This window comes from Aulostomus chinensis, chromosome 4 (genome assembly GCF_037954235.1).
Source record: "Aulostomus chinensis isolate RoL2024-O1b breed Wild chromosome 4, RoL_Achi_v1.0, whole genome shotgun sequence".
Taxonomy (NCBI): domain Eukaryota; kingdom Metazoa; phylum Chordata; class Actinopteri; order Syngnathiformes; family Aulostomidae; genus Aulostomus; species Aulostomus chinensis.
Genome location: NC_141323.1, coordinates 6,205,777 through 6,225,462, shown reverse-complemented (window position 1 = coordinate 6,225,462; position 19,686 = coordinate 6,205,777). Strand labels below are relative to the sequence as shown.

At 44.9% G+C, this 19,686-nt stretch overlaps 1 protein-coding gene across 5 annotated transcripts in view; it reads left to right on the top strand.

Annotated features, from left to right (window-relative positions):
• The window catches only part of arhgef39 (Rho guanine nucleotide exchange factor (GEF) 39), a 42,841-nt gene that overhangs the window by 9,622 nt on the left and 13,533 nt on the right, over window positions 1-19,686 (top strand). For all 5 annotated transcript variants that reach the window (XM_086202392.1, XM_086202391.1, XM_086202394.1 and 2 more), the window contains 3 exons: window positions 2,083-2,201; window positions 11,014-11,084; window positions 16,046-16,174. In XM_086202392.1, coding sequence (XP_086058518.1) covers window positions 2,083-2,201; window positions 11,014-11,084; window positions 16,046-16,174 — 319 coding nt within the window. The remainder of the gene's footprint in view (window positions 1-2,082; window positions 2,202-11,013; window positions 11,085-16,045; window positions 16,175-19,686) is intronic.

Sequence of the window (19,686 nt, the reverse complement as noted above, 5' to 3'; positions counted from 1 at the left end):
CAGCGGAGTGGGTCGTACTCTCAGGTGTGCTCGTTTACGCAGGCGATCAATGAGTCTAACGCAGATTTGTTTACTGAATTTTAAATACTTTTGCATTGTTTTCATGGAGAAATACTCCAATAGTTGGAATGCAATTAGGATGGGCTCAGAATTATTGTGGTATTTGGAACAGTTTAGTATCATGTGATGTGTAACAGTTGTTCTCCAGCCATTTGATTGCTGTGGTTTTGTATTCATTTGCCATCATGAGATTGTGAGAAAACATTAACATCATTTAGTGAATGATTGTAGCCAACAGTTGCTGATAATGAAGCCGAAGGCTGCTGATATTCTGTTCTTACAGTTTACTGTGTTCATCTTTCTGCGGCTCTCAGGTCTCAGCCAAACGCTTCACATTAAAAGCAGTTCACAAATAAACAGTTTAATCGAAAAAAAACCACCCAAAAAACAGACAAAGTCCTTTCCGCTATTCATGAAACTGTTTGGAACGAATGAATCAAAGATCTCAAAAAACACGATAACAAAAACAAAAGCAGCAGAAAGCATCAGCTCATCATCATCAAATCTTGCAGATTTTGAAGTTGTAAGGGTTCTCATGAAGGCAGAATAACGACTAATGCAAGTCCCCCCATCATAGCGTTCGACACACTAACAACTGCTAGATTTCTGGGTGCCGTGTGAGGTGGCCTGAGTATGAAACCTAGAGCTTGAAACACTGGTTTCATGTCATAGTCAGTAAATTTCAGAATCAAATTCCAGTCACGAACTTTCCAAGGTTTCTAAATGACTTGAGTTCCTCAGCTGAAGCAGTGCTTCCTCTCCCACTGTCCCATCACTCTGCCCACTCACCTCCTGCCTGCCATGTCCACATCCACCTGCCACAGGTAAGGACTTCAACACAAGTACGGCATAAATATGATTCAAACTCAAACCCCGGCCTAAAATTTAACAACCTGCATTATGCGGAATCACTGTTGTCACCAAATATGCTTCGAGTCTGAACACCATCGCCGTGTTAACAGATTTCTCCCCCGACATGAAGAAACACCCCCAAGCAAGAGGGTTTACATCCTCCAAATGTTGACACATACTCATGGTGACACGAGGAGCAAATGCATATTTAATGACATCTCCATCCTCCACCCCCCCACCTGAGCCCCTCCAGCCCAGCATAATGAGTAACAACAAGATGACTTGTGGCTTTGTCGCATCTGGATTCAGGGGTCGTCATTTGTAGTGTCATGTCCATCATCCGCTCTACAAGCTGCATGCAGATACTATTAGCAGATAAACACACAGATCGCTCATGGCGTCACTCGGCGCAGAACACAAGACACACACGCTCTGTCTCTTACACGTTGTTCCTTTAGAAAGGATCGATTCATTTCAAACCCCGCTGTCAAGAACAAGATGAAGCAGATGAAGTCGAGTCCAAGCAGTAAAATCTGTTATTTTTTCAAGCCCTGTTTTGATGGGTTGCTTTTTTTTTTTTGCCAATCAGAGTTTTTGGTCCTAATATGTAAGACTGAAGAGTCTATAAAAAAACAAAAAACAAAACCCCACAAATGTTTCTTTTACATTTGAGGACAGTTTTAGCTCTCATTTTAGCGCTTTTGCCAGTCCAAAACAACGTCTTTGACATCAAATGTGATTCACCAGTAATCCAAGGAGCAGAGATTAATCAGATTTTTTAAAGTGGGTTTAGCCGGGTTTGAAAACCTGTGAATATGTGGGTGTGCACATTGGGAAAGGGGTAACACAGACATGAAGCAAAACCCGATGCCTACTTTTTACTTCTTGGTCCTGACATCCAATGTGTACCTCTTTTAACAGTCTTTGCATGTCTGGGAACAACCAAGACTTGCAAAAGTTACACCATAGATGAAAGGAGAAAGGAGTTCGATGTGAAAGTCGTCTCTGCCTCCTGTCTGTAAGACTAAATTGAGGGCTAAAAAATATTCCAGCAATGTGTAAAAACAATTCATGATTTTTGTACATGAGGAACATTTCCTGAATGAGCCCCACTGTGACTTTACCTGCGTCAAGTAAATGTGCTTTTGTGGCTTGATGTCTTTCCTACAGATCCAGCTGAAGAAAAACAAGGCCTTCAGACGTTTTAAGAAACTCCAGGAAGCCCGACCAGAGTTCGCCTACCTTAAGCTGGAGGACTTGCTTCATCTCCCCATCCAGCGGGTTGACCAGTAAGATTTCCCTGCTCTGCTGAAATGATGAAGCATGATGCTCTTAGACTGGATACAGACTTTTGTTCCATCAAAGGTATTCTGGATTGAACAAAATAATAAAAGGGGAGGCATCGTAAAGGGAGCCATTTGGGCATTTCTGAACGATATCTAGCGTCCTATCAAACACAGGTTATTTTCACGGCTGCTCGCATCTGTGTGTGGGGGCCCGTCTACATGAACACATCACGCGTCAACACAATAGCCTGTCCATTTGTTTCAAGGTTTAAGCTAGCATGCAAGTTTATTGCCTCACCTGTATCACAAACTCTCACAGAACCATAACAAGGCAACGCGCAGTTGACATTGGAAGCTAATTAGCTGCAGTTAGCTTCCACGTATAGAATCTTTATTGCAGCGAACACCAAACCGCATGCTGAAGGATGTGTTGTTGTGCCGCTGTCCCGTCACTTACAGTGCTGCTTTAGAGAAGGTCACAGAATTCACGCTCAAGTAGTTTCCTTGTTTGGTTGTTTTCCTTTCACCAGTCACCTGCTGCATTGCACAATCTATAATCTCTGTGACAGTTGTAATTATTATTGGATGTAGCACCCGTGTAAGCACTCAGAATGTCCAGAAACTGTCAAAATCTCTTTTGTTAAGCACCCGTTATTGTTGGCTGTAATTTCATGCGGTCTTGATCTTGCCTGTTAATTAGTGGAACAAGAGGAGAAATTGGCTGAAACCTGCTTTGCAGTGCAGCAGATATCATGGCATCGGTTTATCAAGCCGCTTGCTTGGATCTTAATTAGGCCCTTCTCATCTTCTCATCGCTCCAGATGTACAATCATGCCTCAGAAATGTTGCATCCATCCATCACGCGGTAGAGCTGTCTGTGAGATGAGCTGACCCCTCACCCCAACATCTGAGGCAGTTTACCGTCGATCTCATTTATGTTCACGTATTCAAAAGAAAAGTGTGTCGATCCCCTTGTTCTTCTTTCTGCTAACTTGCATCCTGGATGATTTGGAACACAGTTTCCCGTCTGGTAAGAGCTTTGGTGCACGGCAGGGATGCACAAACCCAACCTTCCTCTCCCAGTAAGACACTCCACCTCAAATGTGATGGCACCAATACTGATCCTTTTGTAAAATATGGTAAAAAATCCAATGCACGAACCTCCTGGAACCAAATCGGTGCAAGATAACAATGATGCCAGAAATTGTTGTTAGTTGGCTACTTCAGAAAAAATATAAGTGATGCAAAAAAAACCAAACCATTTCTAACAAATGGGACCCTCCAATTACACCGTGTGAGAAAATGAATTCTGTAAATGAAGCTTTTTTGTTTTAATACTCAAGCTTGCTTTGTTTGAGTATTCATTTTTATTGTCAATCAATAATTTTGGCACCAAGACTGGAAACTGCGATCCTTGCTCTGTCCACATGTAACATGTAAGGTTACCTCATCGTTGTGAGACAAAAATCAAATATTCTACAACGATAATGTTATCTGATCAATTTTAAAACATTTAGGCGACAAATGTCTCAAGTGTGTTGTGTACAGAACATGACATTTGATATACACAACCCGCCACTGCCCTCCCCAACTCTGCAAGACTAACATCGGACAACAGATATAAATTGCTACAGTCGCTATAGCAACGAGCATTGTTGAGCTACATCAATTATACAGCCTGCCACTCCGTTGTAGCAACAGTAGAATAAAGCATGACCTTAAGCTAGTAGCACTATAAGTACCACCGTGGCTGCAGCCCTCACATGTATGAAGGTAACAGAGGGTTTGTGTGGTATGCACACACATTACAAACCGCGTTGCCATGCAACACCGTCAACTACCATCCACCGTCGAGGTGTTGGTCGCTGTACTCACCCGTCTGACCAACGCTGTGAGTCTTATGGCCCGAAATTTAACTTGTTTGCTCCTTCATTCAACGCATCACAGAGCCAGACCGCCCAACTCTCCTGTTCCCGATTAAATAGACCTTCAGCTTCATCTTCACGCGCACCTGAGCTCGGCCGCGCTAGCATGGATCTTGTTTGATTCGTGTCAGATATGGTATGGCTGACGCTTTGGATCCATGAAAGAGCTTGACGGCATGTTTAAAATACGGCCTGTGTGCTAAGTATCACCGTTTCCAGGTGAGTCAGGAGGCTTTAGTCTGTCTCGTTAAGTAGGAACCCAGATCAGTCACCCACAAAAACCGCTTCCAAAGCAGTGATCCCGCCTTCAAAACAACATGGCCGACCAGGAAGCATGACCTCATCCAGTTTCCTCCAGCCGACTAAGAAAAAAACGGGCAACCAAGCTTGAGGCAACTCAGGGAACTGAGCACCAGACCACTGCAGCGCCTGTGTGCTTGTCTGGTTCATGTTGGTGTTAATGGTTGCGTTTACCCTACTCAGGTCTGTTGATGAAGCTGGCCGACGCGCCAGTGAACGCCTGTAACATCTATCAGATGTGTGCTTCTCAGACGTGTTTATGAGAATATGACAAAATCAAGCTGAAGAAAAACGAAGTGGACATGCACGTCACCTTACCTTTTCCACAAGTTTCCACGAGACCTGTTCATGCACCTGCCATTCTGCGTGGTCCTGTTCACATCACCAGGATTGTATCTTTGGAAGTACAGAAGAAAACTACTTTCAGTTCTGCTTTCAGAATTTTGGCATCGACTTGGATCCTGACATGATTTCTCAACAGTAAATGTACACATTCAGAATTGTCCCTGCCCTCTTGTGGCAGTAATACTGCCCTCCCTGTTTGCTGACACAGTACTGTTACAGGTATTATTTTTGTACTGTAGTCCAGTTGGTGATGATTGCATCTAATAGAGAAAATGAACACTTCCATCCTCATACTGTGCTGACCAGCATCGTATTTGACTCTGACACATGATCAGTCTGCCTCTTTCTCCCCGGCCTTCCTCTCTTCCTCTGCACATCCCATCATCGCCATTGATTGGTCTGTCGTTCTCAGTGAAACTCAGGAGACTCCAGGGACGTGTCTAATTGTATGATGATTTTAGTGGCACGGCTAGATTGTCATCCACGGCTGGCACCTTCGCTTGCTCTGGTTCCTTGGCTGGGAATAGCAGGAAATTGTTGTCACTTATCACCATTCAAGGATGATGGATGGCGAGCAAGGCCTGGAGTGTGGATACTTATGTTGCTACTAGGGGAGGAATAAAATAATTGCCTTTATTAAGTGGCATTCAGCAGAGTGGGCTGGGGCAGTCATCGACGCCCTCCCCACTGAGTTCACCATTATGACAGGGATGGGGTCTCAAGTTGATTGTGGCAGTGAATAACAGCCCATTCCGCCTGTATTGGCCATGTTTGTGTCAATAATAGAGTTGCAGCTCTCATAGAGATGGCAGCAGGCCTTGGGATCTATCTGCTCTTAGCTGAGCATCATTCAGTGTAACAAGGGAATGACCCAGTGGTCAGCTCATCGTCGGGGGGGGGGCGGGTATTCTGTGTAAGGGCCGTACATCTCCCGAGGTCCCTGGGTCATTGTCATGCTTGCTTAGAATTGAGAAATGTGTAGATGTGTGTTATGTTTGATTTTGTTTTCATTCTACAAGGTGGGATTTCAAATTGACTGCTTTATGTGCTTGGGTAGTTCCATCACCTCCTACAGCTCAGCACAGTAAGGTTCTCCAAAACAAGGTCAGAGTTTTGATTAATTTCTTTTCAAAGAACTCTGAAAGATGCCTGCCGGTGCCAAGCTGCATTTCACGTAATAAGTTGTTCTGCATTGTCTGTTTCCTGACCCGACAGTTCATTGCCAATTTTGAAGCCTGCATTGAAACAAAGTGTCTCAATTATGGCATGAAAAGTGTCGGTTGACCCTGTATGGAAAGAGCACACTTGACACCTGAAAGGAAGCATTCAGGACCCTGATGATCAACTTGCCTATGCAGACATGGAATGTTGTTGTATGTACGGATGCACCCGGATCAGAATTCAGTTTCTTCTGTCAGGCTAAAATCGCGATCCCCCCGAAAAACAACAGGATGTGGACGGAAGAAGTGGCTCGGCCCTAAACTGTGCCGGGGCTTTTCTCCGTCTGCTCGTCACGTATCTGATCAGGCAACTTTATTAAATGTGCCGTAGGTGAGTGAGGAATTAAAGGAGACATGATCTGCACGAGTAGACCCACCCCTGCTGGGTAGAGGTGCTTGCCTGCTCGACTCGACTCTCCCCGGCTCCGGACTACTGAACTTAATGGATCCCTGTTTTCAACAACATCTTCTTGGCACTGCTTTTTGTTCTGTTTCAAAGTTCATTTGGCTTTTTTTTTAAATTTCCTCTTTTCTGAGTACTAGCCTGTTAGCCTAGCCTCCATGTCTGTCAGCAACCTTTCAAAATAAGAGCACGCTCCATCATCCCATAGAACCACAGTGCTGAACATTTATTTAACTTTCATATATTTATCTACTTAGGAAAGTGATATTTATTGTTTAGTCACCCAGTTCCTGCTCCAGTGAGAGCTGTCAAGAAATTTAACAACAACAAAAAAAAGATGTTCAAATATTCTTTCTGAGAGACACCTTGGTTCAGAACTATTGGAACGTTCTATTTTTGCATGTCAGTAACCCTTTGGGGCACATAAAGGCTTTCTCATTTTGAAACACACAAGAGGGAAAAAGGTAAAACAAGAGACAAAGTCTTTTATAGGAATATTTAGTAGAGAAACGCTCTGCATCCCGACGCAACACAAATTAAATACAATGTAAAGCATCGTTTCAGGACTGCTGCCAAACTCTCGTTCTATAATACGAACAAATTATAACATTTGCTCTGCACAAAATTGATCTCAGGCCGCAAATGCAGTCTGGCTGCCATTTTGTATCCAAAATTCATGGAATTTCAGAGCAAACAAAGGTTTCAAAGTCTCAATGACTTGAGCCACATCATCAAACGAGCAGGTGACTTTGACTCCTGCTCGTCATGCCTTTCAACAAAGACTGCTGATCTTTTCTCTCATCATTTCACTTACATCCCTGATGTCAGTCACTGGAGTTCTAATCTTTTCTCCTCCATGTTTTCTTTCCTGCTATGATAATAACACAACTGTCCAGTTCCAACGGTGCCAAATGAAGCCGTGGAGCAGCGCGTGGTCATGAGACCTCCACTCTTTATGGAGTTTGACGGAGCAATGTTTCCTGGTACCCACTTTTACATCAAGTTCTGTTCTCTTACTTTGAGTTAGAGGAAGATGATACACTGGAATTCAACTCGCGTTATATTTAAATCGCTCAAGTTTGGGGTAAAGACTACCTCCAGCCTTCTTACGCTTACCAGGGATGTGCAGCTCTCTCCTTTTAAGCTATTAAATTTGAGTAATTACCCACAAGCCCATGCCATGTTCACGAACCCATGAAGAAGCCTGCCAGCGCCTCCTGTCTCTTATTTACAAATTTGAATCCTTAATTCATGTCTGAGAAGCACAATAATTAGACAGATTCCTCCATCTCTTTTTTACTTTACTGTCAAGTATAAATGCCCACATGACCTGACATGTCGACAAGAAAGGAGTGAGCATATAGACTGCGTGTCATCTGCATGCTGCTAATGAATTAGCGGCTCCTGCTGCAGCGTCGCGGGCACACCCCGCCACCGGCTCGTGTTTTCCAAAGCTCCATTCTTCATTAGAATATCTGAACTGTTATGAATATGGTTCAGATTACGTTATTGTCTCATTATCTTTTCTTTGCTTAGCTGCTAATGAGCGGGACAGGGCAGCTAAACGAGTGAGTTCCCTTTACATTATTTGAAATGTGCCATAATAATGCTCATTAGAGTGTTCCCTTTTTGTTACACGGTTGCTTTAATTTGAATTTCGTCTCCACTTCTTAATAAGAACGAGGGCATCCATCGCTAATAATGCCTGTAATGTATTTGTTATTACAAGATGAGACAAGAAGAGAAAGAAGTGAAATTATTTCTCTTTTTAAGTGTGTCTTAATTGAAGGAGGCTTAATTGGAACTTGTTCTGCTTTCGTTTTATTTTCAATCAGTAATTGACTACAAGAGGAATGCCCTCCTCCTCCTCCTCCCCCTCCACCCACAGACCCACCATCATGATAACCTGCATCGGCTCCTGTTCCTACTTTTTTCAGCGCCTGCAGAAATGTTTCAGGGGCCGGCTTTCAAGCACATCCCAGGGCCTTCCTCAAGGTCCAGGCGATCAATCATAAATAATAAAAATAACAGATTATCCTTATTGAGATCAGGCTGAACAATTCATCTGCATTTTTATTTTGACTGCATCGCGTGTGTTGATATTGAGAATCAAATTGCATTTGTAATATCAGTCAAATCATCACAATGTGAGAGCCTTTCTGAATTTTAAATCACCAAATCAAGATTACAATGTAGGGCTCGGGATTGAAGGCAGAATCAATCATGAACTTACATTTGGAACTCCTTGCTGACTCTTGCTCTGCAGAGTTAATTCGGTTCGTGCTTTAACGTATTTAGAGAACAGAGCTTCTCAGGAAGCCCAGTGTCAAAAATTGTATGAAACATTCATTCAGTGTTATACGTGAGGTAAAGGTTTGAAATAAGCGTCATTTCGATTTCAGGTCATATTCCCCAACCCTGCTGCCTTCATTGATGGTGATTCTCAATTTTAAACGGTCAGTGACCTTTGAACTTTACTCCTCACAAACAAGGTGTTGAACTCTGTGTAGGAGGCTGCTCCGCATTTCCATTTTATTTTGTAAATGGTGGACGTTGTTCAAACCGAGAGATTCTCAATAAAGGGAGAGTGGCGTGGGCTAAAGTAGTCGCCGGCGTCAGCGACAATCTGACTGCTGATGCAACAATTTGATCCGCCAAATCGTTTCTTCACAAACCGTCGGAACGCCGCTGGGGTCCTGACCTGGCTGCAGGGGGAAACGTGTGCGTGTGGGGGGATGTGCTGTCCTCATAGATGAATCCTGGCTTCAGCTGTACCAGGCAGACCCTGAGGCTCAGTGTCCGGCCGCCGCCATCACCTCGTGGTTCCAGCATGATGCTAAGCGGGTCCATGCTGCAAGGATGTGGACAGAGTTCCCGTATGTTAGGAATGTTCTAAATCGTGAGTGGGATAGAACCCAAATACCCAGAATTTCGTGTAGTTGAATGAGAAACGCCACAAACTGCCCAACACTGCTGTGCACACCTCGCTGCTACTTTACGAGCTGTAACTTCTGTCACACACTTGCTTCTTTTTGAACACACTGACTCATTTTATTAATAGCGTAGGAACTAAGATGTCTAGTGAAATGTTGGAGCGATAGACCTTGAGTTTACCAAGAGGCATTTAAAGAGGCAGCATTCCTTTGTCTTTCTAAAACTACTCTTGTAGTATGTATACTGTAGTACTGCAACGTTTGTTTCTCATGCCACCACATGAACCAGTGGCAGTGCTGTTACCTGTTAGCTGTTAGCGTCACTAATGGCTCGGCTCCGTGGCACCGCTGTGTCTCAGCAACAAATCCAGACTGCACAAAGACAGAGTTGCAGAGACAGTAGAAATCAATGTCAGTTGTCAATGCGCTTCAAGGTCACATGATCTCTGGGAAAAAAAACTGAATGTAGCTTTCAGTGGAGCTGTTTCTCTGGGTGATGCTGGAATCAGGATAAGTTACTTCGTTGTAGACCTAATGGATGGCTTTTTTAAGAGTCCACATTCTCCTGTTTCCTTCATCATTGCCCCTAGTGCTCATGTTGGCTGTTGTCAGTACAGTCGTGGTCCAAAAGGTCACGTAAAGGAGGCCTATGAGGAACCCAGTTTGAGGGCCGTCTGCATCAATGAACCCCTCCTCCTTCATTGCTGCAGGTCTGTCTGCATCAGCACTGATCAAAGAAGAGTTGTGTTCAAGAAGTCACTGCTCTGCTCCTTCAACACTTCTGGCACTTTCATCCATCATACAGATGGAATACAGGGACTTCTGACCACCGCACAGTCTCTGTTGCATACGCAAAACAAGGGGCAAAGTTGGGATCGATAAAAACAAATTTAAATAGGAGAATGTATGCAGCCGAAAAGAAACTCCTACGGATGTTTCAGAGATGAGGAAAACTTGCAGCGCCGATGGTGAAGTGGTGAACTGAGGCCAGGTTGTATACTGATAACGCTCACATTTAAAGTTAAACTAATTATAGATCCAAGTTATTTGTCTGGTTTATGGGAACAGCGTTGTGGCAATGAGGCTGCCGTCAGGTGATTGTTTCAGCCTGCATTACCCACTCCCCCCGCTGGGTGAAACGACAACAAACTCAGAGCTAGCAAGCTAGTAGCAGCCCTCGAAACAGCAAGTTCTCACGGGGACGTTGGAATAAGGCAGGGTTGTTGGGTTCGTGCCGACAGAAGCTGTGAAGAACAACAAAGCAGAACATTAACAAGCTTCCTGAACACAACACTGTCACTTAGCACTGCTACCACCAATCATTGTCCTCCGGATAGACAACAGGTTGAGTCTTGCGCAAAGCCACTGAGGGACGCTATCAGAAACATCCACATTAGCCATGCTGTCATGCTTGTTCTTGCTCTTGTTGAGAACTTCAACTATTCCATAAGCACCCTTCGGTATGGAATCATGACAGTTCTCCCAGCACGCACGTCCATGCCAGATCCCACAGAATCGGTCCTTTCCATGTCAGTTACCTTGAACCGGGAGTGGTTATGGTGGAGGATTTGGTGGCTCTTTGTTTAGTCATTCTCACTTGTTCATCCTCTCTAATTTTAGTTTCTTCTTCCAGGGATATTTCTATACAGCGAGTACATGCTGACCTTGTTTGTCTTTTTTTCTCCTCAGGTATAAACACTTCCTCCAGGATCTGACTGCCAACACAAGTCCAGGCAACCCAGAGTTCCAGCAGCTTTCAAGTAAGTGTCTTTTCTCATCATGCTCCTCCCTCTGAATTCGTTTCGCTGCGTTTCAGGGACAATATCTCTGGATTAACCCTCGGTGCTTTTATTGTGGAGTGATGTGCAGGGAGCCGCACGCTCACATTTGCACACGTGTGATGCTGAGGCTGATGTTGTTGTCACTTCTCTTCTCTCTTCCACGCTGACAGCATTGTTGGGTTTTGTCAGCAGCAAGCTAACAACAAGTGATGAGCGTGTGATGATGCGTTTGCCTCGCTAGTCACAAAGACTTCTGGCTCGCTTGCAGTGGAACTCTTCCTACCTGTGACAAGCCGTTTGGAGCACAGGAGAGTTAAACAAAGCTGCACAATTACAGAATGTAGGGCTGGTCCTCCAAAACAAACAAAACCCCCCAACAACCGGCGGAGACTTTCCCTGCACCAGTCAGACGCTGTCGTCGTGAAAGACAGCTCTCATTATCTTCATTTGAGCAACAAAGGAACTTCTTCTCCTTCCCTTTCATTCCTCATTTGTTGTTATTGTCACAGCAGCACTTGGCGAGTAGAGAAATGAAAGTGAGGCGAAGCTCAATATGCGTGTGAGTTCTAGTTTGATGTGGATTTTGACATAATTAATTGGGAGTGGATCAGAGGATATTAAGCGGGAGCTATATTAATAAATAAAATCTTCAACATCAACACAAATCCCGATAATGACTAATTTCAGTCGTCAAATAAACAGCGAATCTGACTGAAGTGCGAATGTACACAAGGAATTATTTATGTGTATCAATTAAAATCTCATTGCTGGTGTGCTGCCTTTGCTTACAAATTAAAACAGCCTCTGACTCTAAGATGAAGGTACATATCTAAATGTGCTCCACCATCGCCTCTTCCTCTTCTCATTAGTGATCCTTTTTTTAAACTCTGCTGCTTTTTATCGGGGGTTGTGTGTGTGTGTGTGTGGGTGTGTGTGGAAAAAAAAAACTTCCTGTAGTCAGCTTGGTTGTATTGTAAAGGGAATTATTTAAAAAAGATATTCCAGACAAATCACATTGTATCTGATTAAGCAAACTAGCAGAGAGAATCAAAACAGGCTTTGTTGTTGTTGTTGTTTTCTCTTGTTGTGCCGCTCTGTGTCGGTTTGCTTTTACTCTTCTTTGTCTCCTCTCTTTTCTTTCCCAAGCCTCTCTTTTTCCTTCGCATTGCGTCCGGGCTGGATTTAATTGTTGTAATTGCAGCGCTTCAGGAGTTTTCATCAGCTCGCTTTAACATGACACACTGAAGACCGTCTCTGCTGCAGTAACCATAACCAGGTCTGACCTGACTAGCAGCAACTCGCCAACTTTGTCAGAGACTCAACATTAAAAGTTCTCACAGTCCTCGTCCTGTGGTCAAACACTATCTAAATAGCGGAAAGATGGAATAAAGAGCAGTAAGAATTGGAAGATGTCTTCAGAATGTGTAATGGGCTAGATGTATTATTAATGCCTCAGCCAGAACTCATCCCAAGAATACTGTAATTAGGGGTTGTTGTTTTTCTAAAGCAGGGAATGGAAAATATTCCAAACACGTACAACAAAGGGAAAAAGTCTACGCGGATGCCTTGTTTGGTTTACATTGTAATTGTTGTGAAGTTAAGCGAGCCAATTAGACTGTGATTATTTTAGTGTAGACAAGTCACCCTGAGGATCGTGTTCATCCGCTGAGTTTCAGTGCTCAGAACAAAAGCAGGAAAGTTGAGCTTGAAAGTAGAATCCAGCTGTTAGTGGTTATTCTGGACGCGTTAATGATGTACTTCTAAATGTTTACAGCACTTATTATGGCTGGAGTGCGGTAATTTGATGGTTGTGTTTATTTTGATGATTTGCCTATTTGTTCTGGGGCAAAGATCTGAACGCTTTGTACTTAGAAGGAAGTAAAGTACTTTGTGAGAGAGTTTTTACACGCTGAGTGATGTGAAATCATGGGTCATCGACCTGAAACGTAGATTCCTTCTGTGTTTGCGTGAAACTCGGTGGCGCTGGGTGTGTTGGCATAGCGCAGATGCTAGGACATTGTAGCCTCGCTCTAGTTTTTTTGTTCAATTTGAGCTTGTCAGTCAATCAAAGAACACTTTGACTGACATATATACTTAAATATATGTGTGTGTGTATAAACGCTATCTACAACCTAACTGATTTAAAAAGGCTGACCTGATGAATTTCTTTGCTGTTCCACCAACTCTGTTTCAGCACATCGCTCCATCTGTTATGGGATGTGTGGCATTTAAATGCATGTAAATGTCAATCAGCGACCATCGGCACGTCGTCGGTATGAGCAGATATATCAGTATCAGTCTGATGGCCAATATAAATATCAGATTAACCAACCATGAACTGTGGGCTTCTCCAGATGTTTTCGAAGTGAAGACAGACATCGCCCTCTGAAACTCAACGTGTTTATGTTCGTGTGTCTTTCAGTAAGAACAAAATGTTCACATCACATAAACTCACCTGAAAAAAAATCCAAACTTTGCGTCCCAACATCCCAGCATTTAGCAGGCCGGGTATCAGTTGTGGTGATGAACAATGAAATGTGTTTTCATGACCACGATGCTCAAACTGGACCAGGATGCTGTGGAGGAGCTGCAGTGGGACGGTTTGATGCTGAGGTGAACCGGCGGTGCTTCCTGCTGCTGGTTGTGTACAATTACAGGCTGACAGCTCAGCTGATTTACAGAGGAACAAGGAGTTATGAGCTATGAGCCCCCTCCCCGGATTGAGACCTCTCTAATTAATTTGACCGTGCTGAGGAGTCCCTACACACACATCCGAACACAGCGCACAGGTCAGCCTGACCCACTCAGCAGTAGACCCCAGGCCCAGGTAGGACTGTGCGGGTACTTGGAACTGTGCTGTTTATTCAAAGTGCCAGCAGATGCAATCAAGCTAAGTCCAGCTGCAGTGCTGACAGCCATCGAGCCTCTACAGCACCGGCAGGTTCCCTGACCATTGAGCCATGCGTCATAGAGCAGCAAGGACTTGTTGTGGGTGTTTCCATTATGTGTCTACCTCTTCGCAAGAAAGCTGTGCATGTGTTCCTTACTGATAGGGAAAAACTTGACACTGCCATGTACAAAGATTCCTAACCACCAGGCTGCAATCATTCCTCTGATAGAAGATCCTTGTGTTTCCTTTTGTTCTGCTCTTTTACCACGAAGGTTCTGCAGGCTTAGAACCTTGCAGGTTTTAGACAAACACCAAGACATCCCGCTTTCTTATTGGTGTGACTCAAGTATGTGAACATCAAGGATTACCAATTGATTTGGAAGGAGAGGGTGAAGCATCTGTTCAAGGGGCTGCTGGGACTCCCAGGTGAGGGGAGAGGGTGGAGCAAGACATTCTAGAAGAGGTGAGGAAGAGGAAGCTCCCAATATGATCATTAGCATCGGACAACAGTTGGCGACAATCGGAGGAGAGGTGTGCGCGAAGGGATGCCAGAGAGGAAGCGGCACGAGTGGGTCGATAAAATCATTGCCTGGAGAGGAGGTATTGAGTCGGCATGGACAGGAAAAGCAGAGAAGGGCTGTGGCTCTCTGAAACAAAGAAACAACCTCAGTTAAGGAAGAGAAATCTGTTTGCTCGCCGTCAAGGTCTGAACCGGGCGACACGAGTTCGCGGAGGTTTGTTGATCCTGAACAGACACTTGATCCTAACACTGGTGGCACATTTGTTTGACGATTGATTTCCAGCTTTTACTTCTTGTCTTTTTTCGCTGAACTGTGGTTCCCACACCAACCTGCACAAAGCTCAGAATCTCTGGCAGAAGCTCAGGATCCTGCTGACTGTTCTCACCTCTCAGTCAAAGACCTGCTGGAGGAACTCCGACCTGCTGCATCGCCATCTTCTTTCACCCTCATTGAAAAGCACTCCAAAATATCCTTGTGTTCCCGGTTTTATGTGAAAGCACTTTGTGACGTTGGTCTGGATAAGTGCCTACAAATAACTTCATTGTTGTTGCTATGACTGCTGCACACAAGCAGGAGCCTCATTGGTTGATAGCTGGGAGCAGAAGTGTGCAAAATAAAGACCAGGATCAAAAAAATTGAAAAAGGAATTGTGTTCCCCGTATATGTTCGACCTCAGATACACTCAGTGGCTCTGTGGAGGGAAAAGCTGGGTCGAACATTTTGAAGTTCCTGCCATTGACATCACACAACGAAAAAAAAAAAGTTGAATTTTCACCCGAACATATTTCAAATTAACAGCAAAGCTTTAGACAAAAGAAGTGAAACACGTCTGCATTCCCGAGCATCGTGTGAATATCTGAGGTTGGTCCACAGAGGGAAGCGCAGAGGTTCCGTCTCCACTGGCAGACGATACCTGGTCATTCAACACCTGGAGAGGAGCTCCGGTCTCCAAATTATAGCTTGTCTTTTGTGCTGTGAATCAACTTTGAAAATAAAAAAAATAGATGTGCCGAGTTAGTTGAACTGGTTCATACTTTCTGGTGATGAAACTGTTGAGTGAGTGAAAGCCACCTGAAAGAAGCTGAAAACTCCAAGATTTTTATTTTGTTGAAATGGATTTGAATGGTATGGAAGAAAGAATCATCCAGGAACCAGTATCTCTAACGGACGGTTCCAGTTCCTCACTGATCCTCTGAGAACCCAAGTCCTCATCAGACATCAGCTTGTTAGTCAAGGACCATCGAAAGTTACTTCTTATCGTTCCAGCTTCATTAAATCTCTGCACGTCCTCATGATTGAAATGTTTGCTACGTTCCAGCTTCCTAGGAGGAGGCGTTTCCATTTCCTGTTGAGTACATGAGATCTCTTTTTTAAACAGCAAACCCCCTCGAGCAGCTGAAGCTGCTGCTGCTGATGCAACTGGAAACAAACTAGGAGTTGGGTTGCAGTTGTGATCCCTGGTTTAAAGAGGTTTTATCAATAAGGGTCCTCACATGTTCGGCTGATACAAATGTTTGTGTGTGCCGTAGGGGCGGCGGCTGCAGTAGACGAGCTGTCCCAGCGTATCCAGAACAATGCCCGGCACCACGAGAACCACCTGCAGCTGCGCCGGGTGCAGAAACTGCTGAAAGGGCGAAAGACGAAGGTGCTGGCTGCAGGTTAGAGGCTCTGATCACATATTCCTTTCATCTCATCCACCAACCACGTCTTTCTGCATCTATTGCTGGGTCCTGTGGGACTCACTGGGGGTGAGAAAGAGGAGTATGGACGAAGTCTGGGGAAATAAACTCAATCCAGAGACGCTCTGAAGGCACATCTCTGGATTGCCTTTAATTGAAATAGAATGTTGCTGATTATTAACAAAGCATTACTCCTAAGTGACAGGGGATGGTTGTGCCTCTCCCCTTCACCCCACCTCCCCTCTCGCTCATTTATTTCCCCTCTTCCGTGACGGTTCCCTCTCTACTTGTGGAGCGGTGGCCCTCTTTCTTCCTGCCACTCCCCCTCCTGTTGTTTGTCTCCAGAGAATCTGGCCTCCTCGTTGCTCTGCTCGCCCTGCCAATCTCCCTCAGGACCAATTAGGGCCCGGTCTCATCTCGCAGACCAGCAGATAAAAAGGCAGCCAACGTGTTTGTGTGTGTTTTTGAGATAGGAACGAATACGTGTGTGTGTGTGTGTGTGTGTGTGTGTGTGTGTTTGTTTGCTTGGCTATGCAGGCGAGTTTTATGAGTGTATTTGCGGATGTGTTAGTGGAGGCTGGGAGCGAGCACTGAATAGCAGCTCATCTCTCTAATGCCGATGTGGGAAGTTTCAAAAGCTCCTCTCATCCAAGTTCTCAGGCCCTCGCAACTCTGCCGGCTTCCTTTCCAGCCAATAAAGCTCTGGTCCCACCAGGCAGACTTCAGAGCAACTGCAGCCCCACGCCGACCCATTCTGCTTCCTCCCCACCAGCTCCACCTCTAATGTGGGTAAAGAAAAGCTCTGCCTTTTACAGATGAGAAGCGTCAGAGCCCCTCAAACATATTAAGTAGCTCTATAGGAGATGAGGGGGGTGACTGTGAGACACAAAGCTTAAATCAATGGGACATCGATATAGCAGACAGTCAGCCTGTTTCCTTGGGAGGCCGCAGATTTGTCTGCTTGCCTGCTCCTTCAATTTAAAACCAAGATATCTCACATGTTATGCTGGAGCTTTATCTTAGATGTCTCTCTAAAAGAGATTGTGTTCAGCTCCAGCTGATTAAATTAAGGATTAATGTAAGATGAAAAAGGAACAAATGCTGAAAATGTTCCTCCTACATTTTTCTTCAAATATTTGGTCAGTGATTTTATGCATTTTTTTTGGAGGTCGCTCTCAGGACAAAGATGGACATCAGTGAAATAAGACCGATGTGCTGCCTGTGCTCGGGCCTAAAACAGGCTCACGACTTCACCTCATGGTCGTCTTGTCCGCTCTTTAGGTGCATGAGAGGAAATAATCCCCCACCAGAAGATGGCGCTAGTCTGGAAGGGTCATACCTATAATTACTTCAAATTAAGAGTGCATGATAAAAAGGTACAAGAGGTGTTGGTGTTGCTAGGTATGATCCGATATTCCTCCCCCGTCACACACACGTATGTTAGGTCAATACCCCTGTCCAGACCAAGGCGCCGGCAGGAAGACGCTGCACATGAGTGTTCGGTCAGTTCAGAGGACACAGTATGACCATGACTCTCCTCCACATCGCGCTGCCGTGGTCAAAGCCAAAGGTGTTTTTTCCCATGAACACGGTCAAGTGAATGGGGCGGAATTGCATGTATACTCAAAAACAGCCCATCAGAAAGCTGCGCATCCCCGTGCGCGTCTGCGTCGTCCCCTCGATAAGCCTGTGTTCTGTGTCCAGTGTGGGAGAAAACTGCTCATCGTGGAAAGACAGCCCTGGTTCCTTAGGCCTTATTAATGCAGTCATGCCAATCTGACCTGTCCTCATTCTGTCACATCTCTGCCTTTGTTGTTCCTCCACAGTAGGTTGCGGGGGAACAGCACCCTTTGTAGATCAACCTTTATTTCCTACCCCACCTTCCTGGCCCCCCCACCTGGCCCAGCCCAAAAGACTTTGTAGTGGAGCAGAGGTGCTCTTTGACAAGGGAAACTGAAAAGCCGGTACATGGAGAGGAGTGCTTGGCACTTCCTGCTCTTTGAACCCTCTGCTGCCTCAAAGCACTGTGGATGGTCAGATGTAGGCAGGGGGCCCGAGGAGTACCTGATCCACAAAGAGACTCCTCTTCACACAGCATACCCAACCTCTCTGGCTCTGTCAACATTCTCTATCAGGGGGCCAGGTAGGGTACATCTGATAAAGCCTTGAAGGTTCCTAAAACACACACTTTCCTGTCAGTGGTGGCAAGAAATTTTCTGTTTGCCAATTTGAAAAAAGCATAAAGCAAACTTTTAAGTACCTGAATGAATTTACATTCATTCTATCACTCTATAGTAGCTGTCATCCATTATAAAGAGACTTGAGGAGGATGTCTCCCTCAGCACAGGACTGGCAGGCTGTGGAGATGAAGAGCTCGGCCGTACGTCCTGGTCAGAGAGTTGGAGGAGAAAAAGGAGCATCAGGAGATCTCTGCACGTCTGGATAATCAGCACCCTCGATGAGAAGCATCAGTTTCAGCACACTGGACACAGGCAGAATTCTGATGCTTGAGTAATCATGGAACACATTCCTGCCCGAGCATGAATCGGAGTGATGGCAGAAGAATGGGGCCATGGGATGTATGTCCACTTCTTTGTTAGGAAAGCGGTGACAAACTTGCCGAAGTCCATTCTCAGAAAGATCTCGTCACAGATTAGTTTTCATGCGCACTCGCCAGAGTAAGAATGTTATACAGTCAGTCACTACTCTTATTATAGTAATCAGCAGCACCTCAAAATGTACAATAGAGGTGTTATTAACGAAAGGTGTTAGGTTGTGGCGCTGGACTGCTGTGTTATTCCCCTCAGTAAGCCTTGTGCTAACTAATAAACTCTGAATCTGGACCAATGCTGCAGAGCTGAGCTGTGTGGCTAAAACCACTGGCTAACAAAGACGAGCGGGACAGGCAATGAGAGGAAAGGGACTCAACATTCCTTCTTCAAAAATGTCAAAACACGAAGGGAAGAAGCTAAATGTGTGTAACCATGTGCGTTTGGATTGCTTGTGAAGACTAAAGTGCACTAATTCCATGTTCGCACTCCCCAGTTTTAACCCCGAGTTCCCAGTTTTAGATGGTTGATGGAGCTGGCTGACAGAAGCCAGAGATCAGAGCCAAATCAGCGCTTAAGCACTGTCTGTGAACTGTTCAAAGACGGGAACTGAAAGGCTTGCCGACGTGTCGCCCACACATCCCAGATATCAAGGGGACTAAATATTCCGATCAGCATGTGACGAGTTGCAGCCGTGAGCCCCAACGAGGGCCCAAGACATGGCGGGAGGAGTGAAAACAGGAGCTGTGGACTGGGTCTGTGCATCCATCATGCCTTCCAGTTTTGTACTTGCACTGAAGGCCATAAATAGCCACCATCAGTGGAAGCATCTGTACATCGGCTGCAGTTGAAGAACACTTGAACAAATGAAAAATCCTATCTTGTCTGTTATTTTTCATTTGCCGGCTCCATAGAACGTGGCGTATTTATGGTAATTTGATC